Below are 18,560 nucleotides of genomic sequence, written 5' to 3'. Positions count from 1 at the left end.
GGTCTTCCGTCCATTAGTCTACTCTCCAAATGGCTGCTACAGCTACAGCTGATCTGATACGAAGCCAGGAGCTTCTTCCGGGTCTCCCACATGGGTACAGGGGCCCAAGAACTTGGGCCATCTTCTACTGCTCTCCCAGGCCATAGCAGAGAGCAGGATGGGAAATGGAGCAGCTGGGACTAGAACCAGCACCCATATGGGATGCTGCACGCAGGTGGAAGCTTATCCTAATATGCCACAGTGCTGCCCCCCCCCCCAAATTCCTTAAATGTTTCAATTCATTGAATCTGCACACCAGCCTTAAGAGGTGGGCAGCATTAGTACCTTTTTTTTTCTTTTAACAGGTACACATACTGAGACAGAGAGAGGATAACTAATCTTCTCAGAATTACAGAGCTAAGCAGCAACAGCAGAACTCATATCCAGGTAGGCAGAGGTTGCAAGTACAATTGTGAAGGTGCATCAGTGCTCATAGAGTTTACCTCGCAGGGCCGGCGCTGTGGTGTAGCAGGTAAAAGCTGCTGCCTGCAGTGCTGGCATCCCATATGGGTGCCGGTTCGAGTCTTGGCTGCTCCACTTCCGATCCAGCTCCCTGCTGATAGCCTGGGAAAGCAGAAGATGGCCCAAGTCCTTGGGCCCCTGTGCCCACATGGGAGACCTGGAAGAGGCTCCTAGCTTTGGATCAGCACAGCTCCAGCCATTGTAGCCATCTGGGGACTGAACCAGTGGATGGAAGACCTCCCTCCCTCTCTCTCTCTAACTCTGCCTTTCAAATAAAATAAATCTTTTTTAAAAATTCCCTTCTTTAAAAAAAAAACAGTTTATCTCACAGGGTTATGTTAACAATTAAACACATTTTAGAATGCATTAAACAAATATATTTTAAAAATATATTTAATATCCAAATTAAATATTACATTTTTAAATGGTTGTCACATAGCAAGCACTGAATAAAAACTCAATGTATTATGTCTATACATAAATACATGTGTGTGTGTGTGTGTGTGCATGCACTATGATTTAGGTCTTAAAACCCTAACAAGTAATTTCAAAAGAAGTTATCCAGCTAGAACTTAATATGTACCAATAACATCTCTATTCAACAGAGGAAAGCTTACACTCTTTATGGGAAATAAAAACATTTGTGAAAAATTAGGGAAACCAATGCTAAGAGCAGTGCTAAGTGAGGAAGAGCTTCATGCAGCAGGTGCCAAGCACAGATGGCCTTGTTCTCCCCAGAGTGTTAGCTGATGGCCATCCAAGCAGGTACCCAAAATGACACCGATGTGAATATTTCACAGCCCTCACTTGGGCCAACAGCACATCAGTGGGAGACCTGCATCTAATGAGGAAGCCCAGAGGAAGCACCAGGGAGAAAAGGGGCCCAGGCCAGGTGGGGCCAGAGCTCAAGGACAGCTTCCAGAGGAGGCTGAGCTAGCGGTCCTCAATGGGGCTATTCATAACGCACTTGGACATCCATCCTCCAGTTAGGAGTAATGATGCAAATCAGAAAAGCTAACAGTATTAATAGTGCATCCCCTCCACTCTGTTCTCATAGGGGCCCAAATGTTCTATACATTAATAATTGAGTCTGCTCCAAGCCCTCAGAAGTGTTGTGAACCAAAAGAGCAAGGTATGTGAAAACAGTTCAAATCATCACTGTTCGTTTCTTGACCTACATTCCTTTATCGTCTGTTTCTTTCACACAACCCAGATATTAAATGGCTTTTAACTTATTTTGCTACAACACAGGGACTATGTTAGTGCACAGTTATTAGGTAATGGATGCAAGCATTGGGTCATTCAACCCACAAACTTCCATTGTACATATGATCAAATCAGGGCTGTGTTTTAGGCATAGAAATAGGTCCACAGTCTAATGAAGACTAATGAAACATCCATGAGCCTCTCATGAAACAGATACCACGCACGGGTGGGTAGGCTACAAAGGAGGACATGGCCAACAGCGCTAAGTGGAGAGAATTCCAGAAAGGTTCCTGAGAGCAACAAATATTCCCTGGAAAACTTGCTGGCAGGTTCCCCAAGCATGCTACTGCCCCAGTGCTGGTCAGCACTTCTGTCTGGACAATCTCCCTTGCCCTGACTTTCATGCTGAGCCTCCTGCTTTCCATGGTCCTTCTTACAATTCCATCGATGGTATCCCTGTTCGAGCCCTTTAACGTGGGTGTTGAAGGGGAGGTGTTTTCCTCTGGTTTGGGCCAGGGCTTCTCATACCCCACTGTGTGGGACAATTGCAGAAAACTGAAAGCCATACAGGTGTCCCAGCCGTGCCGATTTGCAGGTTTGGGGCCCGAGGATATGAGGCCTATGTTTTCTCCAGGTGGTGCAGATGCTCCAGCCAGGCAGAGAAGCAACTAACCAGGGCTTCATTCTTCCAGCTGCTCCTGGTTACGATCGCTCCTTTCACATCATTCCCCTCTCCTTGGATTCCTGAATTTCCTAGAAACAGTCCTAGACCGAGAACACGGCCCGGACGCAGACTTCCCCACTGAAGATGCCAGGCCATGCCTATCAGCAGCCAGCACACACATCTGAGCTCCAAAAGTGCCCATTCCACGCTCCCTGCTGTGTTGATAAAGGGAACCTGCACAAACCTCGATCGAAACCATCCTCTGCTTTAAGAGCCTGCTCTCAAGACAACCCGACCTGTGCAGTCCACTGTGCGCTGCTACTCAGCTCCAATCTTGAATTCCACCCAGTGTAACCTCAGCCCTTGGTGATCCTGAGTGCTTCATGTATCCCAGGTGTGCCTTGCTGACATTTTTCTCAACAGCATGGCTAACTCTGTCCTCTAATCTGGAATGTCATTCTGACTCCTGACTTTACAAATAAATCCCTTTTCTTGTTATCAAATAACTATTCTGCTCTCTTGGATTGATGATGACTCTTACATGAACCAACTGTCAGCACTCTTGCAATGGCTGTACTTTGAGTATTAATAATACCTCCTTAAATACATTGGAATAGCAGTGACTTATATTGGCATAAGCAACTGTAGGACTTGGGCATAAGCCTCTTTTGAATTTGTTTAATCACACACTAAATATAAATATTTCCTGCCTCTCTAGGTTGACTTCAAGATTAAATATATGACAAGCTCCTAGTCAGTGACAAATAGGTAATAACCATTACTGCTTCTATTAGCATCTCCAGTGAACAAGGAATGTTACTTTATAGTATTTCATGTCCACAATGCTTTGTGTACCAACTCTCAGCTGTGTACACAGAGGATGTTCCATAAGTAAATATTTGGTCTATAAAGTTGAAAATTGTAGCAACTATGGAAAAATGCTGAAAGCTTAGTTTTTGTAGAAATATAAACCTGATCCATTAAAAGGAGTCTCTAATAATGGCTAACAAATTGGTCCGCATAGTCATTTCAGGATTGAAACTGTTAGAATTCCCTGTGTTTAACTTACTTTGTTGTAAGGCAAATTGCTAGTCTTGGGCACTATAGAAAGCTTTTCAATTCTTGGAAGAAAATGAAAATCCAGAGTTTACTATTTCTTTTTTTTCTTCCTAATCTTGATTAATTTTCTAACAAAAAAAAAAGTTTACCAAATATTTAAATATTTGCTCCATTTCTACATATATTATCTCTTCTCGGCACACAACATTAAATGATGATTATAACTGATGGAACACTCAAGTTCTTAAAGACCATCCTTTTTCAGTAATATCTGCATCCTTCCTTTTGTTTATCATTCACAACTTAGGCCAGCATCTACAACCATGAATGAAAACTAGTTATTTGTGAAATATTTAAAAATGAAGTAAAACAAAAAAGTGTTGTTAGTCCAAGCTTTTCACATATACTAATGAAAAGAAGATCTTTACTTTGTAGTATATATTTATCACTCAAGTAATGAAATTTACAATCTTGAAATGATCTAGTAGCCAACATTAAGGAAAATTAACTCAGACATATTAACAAAATACGTTCAGCTATTTTTAGAATCTGAATTCCATTTGGCGTTCCATGTTGTTACCATTAGTAAGCAACATAACCAGAAGAAATCTACGAAGCAACATTTGCACAATGAATGAACAAATAATTGCAAATGAATTCATGAAATATGCAATAATGCTTCAGGATTTTATAACTCTACAATTCACAATTTATTTACTGTCACCCACCGTCAACATTTCAAAATGGATTAATAAAGCTTTTCATTGTTTCAAAATGCTTGTGTAATTAGTTTTAAATTATTTTTCTTTATAAAAAGAAAAATCAATTGTAGTAGTTACCAAAATTTTGTACAAATAATTTCACACACTTTAGAAAAAGGACAGCAGGAAAAAAATATTTCAACTCCTCTCATTAAAGAATCTAATACTGCTCTAATTCCTTTCAATTTTTCTGTTAGAAATAACTTGGCCTGCTTTTTTAAAATGTCTCAGCTCTGAATGAAATCTCATTTTTCAATTTTTCCTTTTCAACTCCTGTGTGCATTGGCTTATTTTTTTCAGCTTCTTCAGAACTAAAAAATAAACTGTTTCCATTTAGCCAAATTTTCTAACTCAGAACTATTCAATTTGGCAGTGATGAACAACTTGAAACAGCCTGGTTCACACTGTGATGTGCTATAAGAATGAAGTATACCCTGTACCTTGAAGTATTAGTGCCAAAACAGAGTAAAAATTTTTTAACTTCATTTTGATTGACCCATTATACATATTTATGAGGTTCAAGGATGACGATTCAATATACGCATATAATGTGTAATGATTCAGTCAGGCTGATTAGCACTTCCATCTCCTCCCACACTCAGCATTTTGAGGTGTTGAGAACTTCACAACCCTTCTAGTCATTGTCAAGTACTTAATAAATTGCTGTCCATTATTGTCACCCTACTGCACTATAGACTATTAGAGCTAAATTCTTCCTCCCTGGCTGTATTTCTGGTACTCATTATCCAATCTTTCCCTACCCCACTCCTCCTCCACTTCCTAGCCTCTAAGAACCACTACAGCACTCTCTGCTTCCATGAGGTCCATGTTTTTAAGCTTTTACATAGGAGTGAGAACACTTCGTGTTTGTCTTTATGTGCCTGGTTTATTTCACTTGGCAAAATGTCCTCCAGTTTCATTCAAGTTGTTGCAAATGACAAGATTTCATCTTTTAAATGACTGAATAATATTCCCTTCTCTCTGTGTGTGTGTGTGTGACATTTACTTTATCTATTCATCTGTCCGTGGATACTTTGGTTAATTCCACGTCTTGGTTATTGTCACTAATGCTGCAGCAAAGATGGGAGTGCAGGTATCTCTTTGATATGCTGATTTAACTTTCTGTGGGATTTACTCAGTGGTGGGGTGGTAGTACCTCCACACAGCTTTTCACAATGACTGCACTAACATACATTCCCACCAGTAGTGGGTTACAGTTCCCCTTCCTCCATATCCTCACCAGCATTTGTTATTTGTTTATAGTAGTCACTCATGACATGATGATTCATTATGATTTTGATTTGTATTTCCTTGATGATTATCACTAATTATTTTATAATGGTTACATTTTAAATGATATATTTAACTTATCCTAATATATTAAAACATTCAGTTATTTTCACTTGTTTTTATTTTTATTATTGAGAAATTCTGATAACTTATGGCTCTTAAGGAATTAGTTAATTTAATCTAGACTGTTGGATTTACCTGCATAAGCTGTTCATGGCATTATTTTACTATAGTTTAATTATCAAAGCGGTTTACAATGATACCCATCTTTCATGTCTAATATTGAACATTTTTATCTTTTTTACTTTCTCAGTCTGGCTAGAGGCTTACCATTTTTACAGACCTTGTAAAGAATGAGCCTTTGGGTAACTAGCTTTTTAAATTCTTTTGTTTTTAACTTTATTCATTTCTGCTCTTACCTGAATTTTTTTCTATCTTTATCCTACTTCCTTTGATTTTATTTGTTCACATTTTTCTAGACACTTAAGGAAAAAGCTAAGATCATCAATGAGATATTCTTCTCTAATATAAGCACTTAATGGTCTCAAATTTATATGTGGATACCAAAAAATTTTAAAGTACATATGGTGCCTGCACTTGTAGTTTGCATTACTTATTTCTACTCACTGCCAGTCTAAGAAGCACATCAAATTAGTGTTTTTTTAACCTATTAATAAAATGTATGTCCCATGGAATCACTGAACCAAAGAAGCTCAGGTACTCAGAAAGCAGTCAGTGGTTTGGGTTTCTCTAATACCATTTATGGAAAAACTTGGGGCATTTTTTGAGTTGACTCTTTAAAAAAAATGATCCATATTATTTATTTAAAAGACAGAGTTACAGACAGAGGTAGAGAAAGAGAAAGAGAGATCTTCCATCTGCTGGTTCACTCCCCAAATGGCTGCAACAGCCAGAGCTGCACCTATCCAAAGCCAGGAGCCAGGAGCTTCTTCCAGGTCTCCCACATGGGTGCAGGCCACCTTCACTGCTTTCCCAGGCCATAGCAGAGAGCTGGATCGAAAGTGGAGCAGCTGGGACTCGAACTGGTGCCCATGGGGTATGACAGCTTGTAGGCACTTTAACCCACAGCACCGCAGCACCGACCTCTTGAGTTGATTCTTAAAGTGAAATATATATCTTATAGGACTGAATTTGAGATCCTGTAGTTCTACCAAGTTCCTTGTCTACTGAGAGAGTGATCAGGGTTTCCTTGAAGAAAATCAGAGAGCCAACTTTAGGATATGAGTTACAGAGTTGAAAGATGAGACTGCTCTCTCCCTTGTCTTCTCACCTCACTGCCTTTACTCAGTACCTGCAATTTATATGCTGGAAGCTCCGACCTCCACTACCATCCTCTGGTCTGAAGGTTGGCACATTACTTTCCTTACTGGGCCATGCACTTTGCACAGTCGCATTTACGGGTTCGAGCAGGGAGAGACAGGGAGAAACAAAGCGACGTGAATCCAACGGCACTTCTGGGACCATAGTTCCTCTAGTCATGGATTTCCCCTCCCAGAGACTGAGGCACCTGCCTTATGCCTCCACTTCCACTATCACCGGAAAGAGACAGCATAAACAAAACGGGGGGAAAAAGGGGAGGACATCCCCCTTCTTCCCCAACCTTTTGAAGTACCCTTTGTTACTGCTCAGCTCTTCTGAAGCGTTTTTGTCTTTATCTGACGGTATTTCCAAAAGTTCAGGAGAAATAAATTAAAAATAAGGTTTCTTGATCCAAAAAACCTGAAATCCAAACATACAAGGACTCTTCAAAAAGTTTAGGACAATGTGTATTATGTAAATTCCATTTCCCATGAACTTGTTGACATACCCCGCCATATGCACTAGGGTGGCACGCACCTTTGAATCCAGCCCAGGAAGTACTGGGCGGGGTGTGAATGGAAACACAGCTGGCTTGGTCTCTTTCCCAATCAACCTGCTCATCTTACTCTCACTCTCCAGCAGCCTCAACTACCTGCTCCCCCACTAAGGCAACTAGAAGAGACAGGGAGGGGGCATTTAATCCATCATGCCTGGAGCTGGAGCCAGTGAAAAATACACAATTCTAATGGTATTCAAGTGCCTTAACGTCTAATATTTGGCAGGAAGAAGCAGGAGGATGTAGGTAATTTGGGGAAAGGGCTAAACATGGAATCAGAAGTTTGCCTTATTCTCCTGAGGACTAATCAATAGATGAACTTGTCTTGAGAATACACGGCCATGTCATTTGCAAACTTCTTGAGTTTTACATATTTATACATTATTATAAGGCAGAGCATACAGTTTAGAAAACATGGATTCTGGCTAAAGCTAATCAGGCAGGAGTTATAGCTGACTTAAGACAAAAAAAGCAGGTGCGGGCATTTAGCTCAGTAGCTAAAACACTGGATAAGACACCTAAGCCTCACATCAGAGTGCCTGGGTTTGCGATCCAGTTTCAGCTCCTGACTCCAGAACCTGATATTGCAGACCATAGGAGACAGCAGGTGTTGCTGGCTCAACTTAGTTCCTGCCACCCTGTTAGGAGATGCGGTTTGAGTTCCTGGCTACCAGCCCCAGCTTCTGCAGGCATTTGGGGGAGTGAACAAGCAAATGGAAGCTATTTGTCTCTCTTTCTCACTGCCTCTCAAAGAAATTTTCACAAATTTTAAAAAGCAATCAAAACAGAACAAGGCCGGTGCCGCGGCTCACTAGGCTAATCCTCCGCCTGCAGCGCCGGCACACCGGGTTCTAGTCCCGGTCGGGGCGCCGGATTCTGTCCCGGTTGCCCCTCTTCCAGGCCAGCTCTCTGCTGTGGCCCAGGAGTGCAGTGGAGGATGGCCCAAGTGCTTGGGCCCTGCACCCCATGGGAGACCAGGAGAAGTACCTGGCTCCTGCCATTGGATCAGCACGATGCGCCGGCCGCAGCGGCCATTGGAGGGTGAACCAACAGCAAAAGGAAGACCTTTCTCTCTGTATCTCTCTCTCACTGTCTACTCTGCCTGTCAAAAAAAATAAATTAATTAATTAAAAAAAAAAAAAAAACAGAACAAAAGAAAATGCCCTGTCTCTTGGCTAATATCTATTCTAGAGTGAAAGTATCCATTGCTTCCTGGCCAGAATTTGGAAGGCTTATTTTCAGCTTCACATCTAAGCTAGCCCAGCCACCCTGGACATCAGGAGTAGAGCCGGTGATTCCCTGCCACTTCATTCCTCAGTTCTAATCTGAACTGTCCGAGTTCTAGCATTCCAAATCTCACACCACGAATATTTTCATTACTAAGAAGGACTGTGAGTTCCACTTTCCATGAATAATTTTCAGTTGTAGAGCTCATTTTAAATGATTATATCTTCTAAATAAACAGTAGATTGCAAGGCCCACAGGCCTATGATCTCAAAAATGCTCCTTGTGATCCTGGCCTTGGACTAGCTTCAAATAGCAACATGTGTGGCGGGAAATAAACAAAAGCTCAACTAACACTGGCTTACACTCCTCCGGGGCCAGGGGCCAGGTTTTCTTGCTTCTTGGAGTCATCGTTCCTTTGGCAGCAGGGATGCACCTGCAGATGCCCACAAGGGTGTTCTCAGAACAGGCAGAGGCACTTCCAGCTCCGCTTTGCTTCCTTGCGCCATCTTGTGCCTCACCTGAGGATGTGATGCTCACAGCGGCCACCGGCTCATCTTCCCCTGGCGTGACCCTCACTTGCTCTCTCTCTTCACAAGGGTCTTCTTTCTCATTATAAATGATGTGGGGGCCGTTTGGGAAGCCAGAAGCCTTTGGAGAATTACAGCTTTTTCCACGTGATTATATTTTCACCACTGAATATTAGGAAATATCTCTTCCCTGGAGGCTCCGCTGGGACTGCTAAAGACATTGCTGAAGGGAAAAATAAGACCTCCGGAGCAGAGACACTGCCAACACCGGAAAACTCAGGAACGTCCGCATCTCCAGAATTCTTCCTTTTAGCCAAAAGTACTAGGATTTCAAATAATTTTTAATGGAAGGCAAAAAAAAAAAAAAAAGCTTTTCTATTGAGCATCCTAATTACCTTGCTATAAACACCATTAACATAGTCACATAACTATTCTTTGACTTATTTTTAATTTTTTTGTTATTTATTGAAGAGGCAGAGAGATGTAGAAAAGAGACAGAGAGAGAGAGACATCCACTGATTCACTCCCCAAATGCTGTCATCAGCCAGAGCTGAGCTTGGCTGACTCAATGCTGCTCTCCCACATGCGTGGTGAACGCCCAGCCACTTGAGCCATTAGTTGTCCCCTTCCAGAGTCTGCCTTAGCAGCAGGCTGGAATCAGAGAGGAGCTGGGGCTCAAATCCAGGCACTCCAATAGGGTATGCAGGTATTCTAGCCAGTAGGCCAAATATCTGCTCCCACTTTTTCCTTTTAAAATTTTCTTCTAAAAATTTCTTTTAAAAAATACACTTCCACATTCCATACATCATGGCATTTATCCTTCCAATTTCTTTTTTACATGTATGTAGTTAATCCTCATTCTGTTTTTTAATTATCATTCTGTTTTTTCAAATAAAGACCCTGACACCAGAGAGGCTAAATACTGTGCCTGAATTCGACATAAAACTCCATCCTACTCTGCCCCAGTACCCCTTCCAAAGCACTCTTCTTTATAATTAGAGCAAATTTCAGGGACTGTGCACAGGAAAAGGATGAGAACAAAGATTCAGCATTAAATATCATTGGCTTATTCAACTACTAATGCCTCTGGTTCTTGGAAGGTCATGTTAAAGCTAACTTGGAGCCAACAGCATTCTGTTTGCAGGTGGGAACTCTACTTACCTAGAAAGCTAATAACTTATCAACTGGTTGCAGTAGTAAATGCAAATTGGGATTTTTCATTACTTAAGATGAATTTTGTCTGCAAATCTGAAATAGACTTTAGGCCCTTTGATTATTTTTGTTTAAAATAACCCTAGGATCAGTTGCATCTGGGAGATGATCCTGCCACTTAAAATCTCTCGGGTTTGGGTAGCTGAGTTGACAGAGTGAGTGGGGAATACATGAGAGCTGGACATCAAGAGATTATGCACAGACGTCTAGATGAAGCCCAAGAACTTCTTGGAGATGTTATTTTATTTAATTATTTCTTTTTATTTTGCTTGAAAAGCAGAATGAGAATAAAACAGAGATTTTTTATTTGCTGGTTCATTCCTCAAAAGCCTACAACAGCTGCGGCTAGACCAGGCAGAAGCCAAGAGCCAGAAACTCAAGCTGCATCTCCCATGTTGGTTGCAGGGACTCAAGTACTTGAGCTATCACCTGCTATCTCTCAGGGTGTGCATTAGTAGGAAGCTGGATTAGAAGTGAAAGCATGATTCAAACCAAGGCACTTCAAGATGGGATGCAGGAATCCCAGGCAATGTCTTAACCATTACACCAAACACTGCCCCGGTGTGGAGGAGATGTTCCCATGGCCTGATACAGTGTGGTAAGATCCACAACAGACAAGGAGCTTTCATCTGTCCTCTCCCATTTTATAGATAAAAGGCCTCAAGTCCAGAAGACTTAGGGGACTGCTCCATAGCCCTATGGCCAACATAAAAGACCAAGATGTTTAGAATCTAGAACAACAAGCACCTTCCGAGGAGGATGGATCCTAGTAGATTGAATTCCTGGATAGACTTGGATGGATGGATTGATGTTTTCAGATCTGAGCCTAGGAGCTGGGGAGAGCAAAACTGCCCTGCTTAAGAAAACATTCTTCCTACATTGTAGTCATGGTAGGAGTAGGGATGAGGGGATAAGAGAGGTATCCTGAGAGACCCAAACAGCTGTGCACCTCCCCAGTACCCACAGTTCATCAGTGGATGGGGACATGCTGGCTGGGCACAAGACATCAGTGGGAACTTGGGAAGGATGTGGCTTCTGGTGCAGGTTTGCTTCTGCAGGAACATTTAGCAGGTGCATAAAAAGGGGCAGGACACCATGGGAAAGCAAACGTGTGGGAATGGGAAGGAATTCTGAGCAAGTACTGAGTTCTACAGTTCACGGGACTGGGGATTCAAGGCAAGCGCACAAACAGGAAGACCTTGAGTTTTCAGCCACACTACACTAATTTGTGGTGTAATTCAAAGTAAATATAGGTCTTTTGATTCCTGTTTTCACACTCTTTCACATTGTAATGTTATTCTTGTTTTCTCATACACAAAAGACGCCCTGATAACAAGATTGCTACCTTGAAATAGCCCAGAATCCAGAGCCCAGTAGCAATGAGATGTCAAACAGGATAATCAATTCTGGATTCTGACAACCCCCTTTCTTCAACACACATTCTTTCTTCAATTTCTCAGTTTGATTTTCCAATAACATTTACTACTATTTATTCAGAAAACCACTGTCTGGGGGCCAATGTTATGGCATAGCAGGTTGAGCTGCTACCTGTGACACCAGCATCCCATGTGCATCCTGGCTGCTCCATTTCTGTTTTGGCTCCCTTCTGATGCACATGGGAAGGCAGGAGAGGACAGACCAGGTATTTGGCCTTTACCACCCATGTAGGGGTCCCAGGTGGCATTCTAGGCTCCTGGCTTCAGCCTGAACCAGCCCTGACTGTTGCAGCCTTTTGGTGAGCAAACTAGTGGGTAGAAGACATCTCCCTGTTCTATATGCCAACAAATTGAAAAATTGGAGAAATGGATAGATCCCTGGACACATACAATCTACCAAAATTGAGTCATGAAGACATGGAAAACCTAAACAGAACAACAACCGAGATGGAAATTGAATCAGTAATAAAGACCCGCCCGAGAAAGAAAAGCCCAGGACCAGATGGCTTCACTGCTGAATTCTACCAGACATTTAAAAAAACAACTAAATTCCAATTCTCTTCAACCTATTCAAAACAACTGAAAGAAAGGGAATCTTCTCAAATGCCTTCTATGAAGCCAGCATTACCCTAATTCTTAAACATGAAAAACAAACAACAGAGAAAAAGAACTACAGACTATATCCCTGATGAACATATATGGAAAGATCCTCAACAAAATACTATCTAATCAAATCCAACAAGACATCAGAAATATCATTCACCCAGATCAAGTGGGATTTATCCTTGGTATGCAGGGATGGTTCAACATTCACAAAATCAATCAATGTGATACATCACATTAATGAATTGAAGAACAAAAGCCATATAATTATTGCAATAGAGACAGAAAAAGTATTTGATAAAATACAACATCCTTTCATGATGAAAACCTTCAGCAAATTAGGTATAGAAGGGACACTCTTCAACACAATCAAGGAAATCTATGACAAACCCACGGCCAGCATCTTACTAAACAGGGAAACGTTGGAAGCATTCTCACAGAGATCTGGAATGAGAAAAGGATGTCCATTCTCACCACTGATATCCAAGGCAGTCCTGAAAGTTTCAGCCAGAAACTTTAGGAAAGAAAAAGAAATCAAAGGGATACAAATTGGGAAGAAGGAAGTCAAACTATCTCTAGATGCAGATGACAATTCTATATATAGTAAAGACTCCAGTAAGAGACTATTGGAACTCATAGAAGAGTTTGGTAAAGTGACAGGATATAAAATTAACAAACAAAAATTAATAGACTTTGCATACACAGACAATTCCATGGCTGAGAAAGAAATTCTGAGATCAATCCCATTCACAATAGCTACAAAAACAATCAAATACCTTGGAATAAATTTAACCAAGGATGTCAAAGATCTCTATGATGAGAATTACAAAACATCAAAGAAAGAAATAGAAGATACAAAAAAATGGAAAACTCTTCCATACTCATGGATTGGAAGAATCAATATCACCAAAACATCCATTCTTTTTACAGATTCAATGTGATACCAATCAAAATACCAATGACATTCTTCTCAGATCTAGAAAAATGCTAACATTCATATGGAAACAGAAGAGACCCTGAATAACTATAGCAATCATAAACAACAAAAACAAAGCTGAAGTCATCACAATACCAGATTTCAAGACAGACTACAGGGCAGTTATAATCACAATAGCCTGGTACTGGCACAAAAACAGATGTGTTCCAACAGAACAGAAAAGAAACTCCAGAAATCAATTTACATATCTACAATCAACTTATCTTTGACATGGGAGCAAAAATCAATCCCTGGAGCAAGGAAAGTCTCTTCAACAAATAGTGCTTGGAAAACTGGATCACTGAATGCAAAAGTATGAAACAAGACCCCTAATTTACATCTTACACAAAAACCCAACCAAAATGGATTAAAGACCTAAATCTATGACCCAAAACCACCAGATTACTAGAGAACATTTGGGAAACTCTTAAAGACAATGGCATACATAGGCAAAGACTTCTTGGAAAAGACCCCAAAAGCACAGGCAATCAGAGCCAAAATTGACAAATGGGACTACAGCAAGCTGAGAAGCTTCTGCACTGCAAAAGAAACACTCAGCAAAGTGAAGAAACAACTGACATAATGGGAGGAATTATTTGCAAACTATGTAGCTGATAAAGGATTAATACTCAAAATATATAAAGAGCTCAAGAAACTCAACAAAATTAACAACCCGGTTAAGAAATGGGAAAAGGACTTAAACAGGCATTATTCAAAAGAGAAAATCAAAATGGCCAACAGACAATGAGGTTTCACCTCACCCAGTTAGAATGACTTTCATACAGAAATCAACAAACAATAAATGCTGGCAAGGATATGAGGAAAAAGGTACCCTAATCCACTGATGGTGGAAATGTAAACTGATGCAGCCATTGCAGAAGACAGTACATATAGCATATGAAAGAGTTATTGGTACCCCTATGTTTATTGCAGCTCAATTCATAATAGCTAAGATATGAATCAACCCAAATGTCCATCAACTGATGACCAGATAAAGAAATCATGGCATATGTACACACTGAGGAATACTCAGCCAAAAAAAAAAAAAATCCTGTCTTTTGCAACAAAATGTATCCAACTAGAAATCTGGAAATCATTATACTTAGTGAAATTAACTAGTCCGAAAAAGAAATACCATGGTTTCCCTGATCCATGGTAACTAATCGAGTACCTAAAATGTAATGTGTAGGAATGACAGTTTAAGACCGGATGATCATTTACAGCCCTTGTCTCTACTGTTGAGTAACAGTGTTATGTTTTGGTTTATTTATTTATTTATTTATTTTTATTTTTTGACAGGCAGAGTGGACAGTGAGAGAGAGAGACAGAGAGAAAGGTCTTCCTTTGCCGTTGGCTCACCCTCCAATGGCTGCAGCAGCCAGCGCACTGCGCTGATCCGATGGCAGGAGCCAGGTACTTACCCTGGTCTCCCATGGGGTGCAGGGCCCAAGGACTTGGGCCATCCTCTACTGCCTTCCCGGGCCACAGCAGAGAGCTGGCCTGGAAGAGGGGCAACTGGGACAGAATCCGGCGCCCTGACCGGGACTAGAACCTGGTGTGCTGGCGCCGCAAGGCGGAGGATCAGCCTAGTGAGCCGAAGCACCGGCCGGTTTTTTTATACCATTTGTTAAAATCTTTACTTATTGTGGGGATAATCCTGTGAGTATAATTAAACTGAAAATTGATCTTTGTAAAAATTAAGAATAGGAATAGGAGAGGGAGGAGGAAGAAGGGTGGATGCATGGGCAGGAGGGAGGGAATGATGGGAAGTATCACCATGTTCCTAAATCTGTAAACATGAAATATATGAAATTTGTGTACCTTAAGTAAAATGAAAAAGCAAAAGACATTTAAAGAAAAAAAATCTGTGTCTCTCTTTCTCTGTAACTCTACCTTTCAAATTCTTTTAAACAAAGCACCCAATCACAGGTATTTAAAAAAAAAAGAAAAAGAAACACTGTTTCAGATGCAGATCAGATCCACTCCTAAATCTAGAAAGCACATGGGAATTCCAGCCTAAATGTTCAAAGAAGACAGTAATATTAAAACACTATAAACGCCCAACGTTTGGCCACTGCAGGCTTCCAACTCCTCGTGAAACTCCTGTGCTCTCACCTGCTTTCCAGGACTGGTATTCACAGGGCTGGCTGTGTCACCGGCACCCCTCTCGACAAGGGGACAACCCTTGGTGTTTACAACCTGTCCCCGTCTTGCCACTCTTGGTGAATTCAATATCTTTGAATTTGCGTCTCAAATGTGAAGTCCATGGGACAACAGAGCAAGTGATGGAGAGCAAATTCTCATCAACCTGTGCTCCTGCCTCCAGGGACAGACTCTCTGCAGCCCTGGCTGCTCTGCCTCCCGGACCCTGTAACCACCACTTCCTGTCCTGGCCGAGGGCAGGGCTGAGCTCAGGCAGGGTGGGGCTGGGCCTGTGCTTGTGCACCGAGTCAGGAGGCAGACATCTACGGTGTGCACTTACCCATAGTGTCTTCGCACTTGAAGGAGCTAGGCATTAAAGAAATGAAGAATATCCAGATAGGTTCACTCTTTCAACAAGCGGTCATACATTTTCATTTTGCCTTGGGCCCTACAAATTATATAGCTAGCCCTGATCCTACTTGGTCAAACCATTCTCAAACCAACATTATTTTTTAGATTCCTACCTTAATAACATACAAGTATATGAAATAATAAGTCCAATTTAATGAAAGTATTATTTGATAAAAAATTCTTAATACTAAATGACAAATAAGATATGTTTGATGTTTCAATGTAAGGGGGAACCTCTAAATTATTCTTGCTAGAAGGTATTATTAACAATGCAACATTTAGATCTGTTGTGACTTGACAATATAATGCATGCAATGGAAAAGTGATGGAATATTTTTTCTACACTGAGACAGCCAGGAAAAAATTACTTATTTCTGCACAGTGAAAATATTATCACTCCATATTTTCTATCACATTAGGGAAAGTGTTAAAAAATTCTGTTACTTCCCAGTGATGTTGATGTTTGCCCATGAATACCTGCAGCAGTTTGCCATTATCTGTCTGGCACCATGTTCAAATGGCATAGGCCAGTAGCAACAGAAGAATCAGAAGAGAGTCTATTAATATCTTACCTTAAGTTTGGCCAGAAGAAGCTCATGATCGTGAAGGAGTTTTTTGGTTTCGTCTTGATTGCTACCAATTTCTAGAAGATTGGGCTGTGAGTCAGCCACCTGAAGTCGTACCCATTTGCCACACTAAAAATAAAAGTGAAATAAAATACTTTAATTTCCTCTTGGTTTTTTCTCTTCACCTGCCTCCTTTGAAAACTTTAAGTTACACTGTGAATACTTTATTCTTTCTACAGAGATGGACCCTCCTTAATTTGCAACATCAATCTATGCCCTGCCTTTTCTTTTTATACTCTTGAGATAAATTCTTCTTCGTAACCTGGCTTTCAATTCAAAAATTCTCAAATAAGGAACCCATATAGTTGATTATGTATTATTGAATATGACCAAGTTATAGAATCGTTTGTGCAATTTTATGTACCCTTTCTCACTCACCAGACACTGAACTCCATAGAAACAGTGAAACCCCACATGGGCAGGTAGGATGCAGTTTTCCTTTAGGGTCAAGTTTCTGTAATTGCAATTTAGGCCAATTAATGTGCTTATATTGGCCTTGCTGGCTTAAATACAAAGAATAAATTTCAGATAAAGCAATTGATTTTTATACCATTTCCAAGACAAAGTGTAGTATTTCTCAACCTTCATTGCTGGGAAGTATTCAAAAACGTGTCAAAGAAAATACTGATAAAATTAGACACGCGTTTCAACTGCCATTTGAAGGCAGTCTACTTGTTCCTGCTTCTCTGGATTTTCACTGCTTCAAGACAATTTCTTATTGCATTTCCTGGGGAACCTGTGTCTCTAAAAAGGTCCCAAATGAGGAACCACTAAGAAGCAAAAGGAAGCAAATGGAACCCCTAACAGGCACACGCACACTCACATAGACCTGTGAATCACTGAAGAGAAATGTGAAAAGTGTGTTTCCATGCAGACTATAATGAATGCCTTGAAAGAGCTTGCAAACAGGGAGTCACTACAGATCAGACCATTAAGGCAGACCTTCCACTCGGAGTAGCTTGGGGAATTGTATACGCAGGATGCAGTCCATGACGGGGCTGGGCAGGGGACAGTAACAGAACAGTCATAGAAACACAAAAACGTGAAAAATGACTTTCCAGTGTCATGCAGAGGTGTTCATTGTCTTTCATTCAATCTATGAATCCATTGCTGGCCCTCCTCTAATTTATTCATCAGTCCTCATCCTGATCTTAGAATATAGAGGAAAAGAAAAACACATTTGTTTTTGTTGTTGCCTCTTTGCCCCACCGGTGAAATCTGCATGAAAGCCCACGCACAGGATCAGCTCCTGCTACTTCTGCTTCAGGCTTTTCATCACCACCTCTTGCCTTTGAAAAGCTGAGAGGGCGAGGGAGTTGGCCGAGGTCGCCTGGACACGGGGGCCAGGTCTGCACAGCACTGGGAAAGGAGCCCCTTTGGCATCCTTGGCTTCTTTAGTGATTCATTTTGCTTATGTCAAGTTTTGCTTTCCTGTTCAGAATTTCCCCATTACCATAAAAAATCCCAGCAATTGCATCAAATTAAGCAGGGCTTGTCCACGTTCTAACAAAAGGCCAAAGAAGCCATTCAGTGAAGCCTGGGGGGCCCAGGAAATAACTGGCTGAGGAGCACCAGCTTGTGGGTTACATTTCCCTTCTTTCGCTTCTGAATTCTTTGCATGGTAAACTGTGTAAAGCCCAAGCGCTTCTGAGTTTTTTTGCGGTGCATTTTTTTTTATAGGGAATAAAATCTTTGATGTCTCCCCCAACCTGAAGATGTGTGGTTATCCTTGTAAATGGGAAAATTGCTTGGCAGAAAATATGCCTGAACTCTCTGCTTAGAGCAAATTTGGTGAGTGCCCTTTGTACCTTCACTGGGGGAAGCAGTCTTCATTCCCACGAGTGTGACAAGGATTTAGGAGTGCCTTTAAAACGTCAGAAACCAGTGCTGTGTGAGGCACAAGTCTCAACCTCCTCCAAGGCGTTTCCCGTTCTCCATCATGCCCCAAACTGCGCCACCCCCTAACTGCCGGAGCCTGCCCCTCCCAGCCCCGTGCACCCAGTGTCACAAGTCACAAGCATTGCCCAGGCCGGCTGAACACTT

At 41.3% G+C, this 18,560-nt stretch overlaps 1 protein-coding gene across 2 annotated transcripts in view; it reads right to left on the bottom strand.

Moving 5' to 3' along the window:
• The window catches only part of CCDC141 (coiled-coil domain containing 141), a 202,735-nt gene that overhangs the window by 183,403 nt on the left and 772 nt on the right, over positions 1-18,560 (bottom strand). For both annotated transcript variants that reach the window (XM_070070578.2, XM_070070581.2), the window contains exon 2: positions 16,464-16,586. In XM_070070578.2, the coding sequence (XP_069926679.1) occupies positions 16,464-16,586 (123 nt within the window). The remainder of the gene's footprint in view (positions 1-16,463; positions 16,587-18,560) is intronic.

The sequence above is a fragment of the Oryctolagus cuniculus genome, chromosome 3 (genome assembly GCF_051225735.1).
Source record: "Oryctolagus cuniculus isolate XC-2025 breed Fujian yellow rabbit chromosome 3, ASM5122573v1, whole genome shotgun sequence".
Taxonomy (NCBI): domain Eukaryota; kingdom Metazoa; phylum Chordata; class Mammalia; order Lagomorpha; family Leporidae; genus Oryctolagus; species Oryctolagus cuniculus.
Note: the sequence above shows the minus strand (reverse complement) of the source record. Positions and strands in the feature narration are given on the sequence as shown.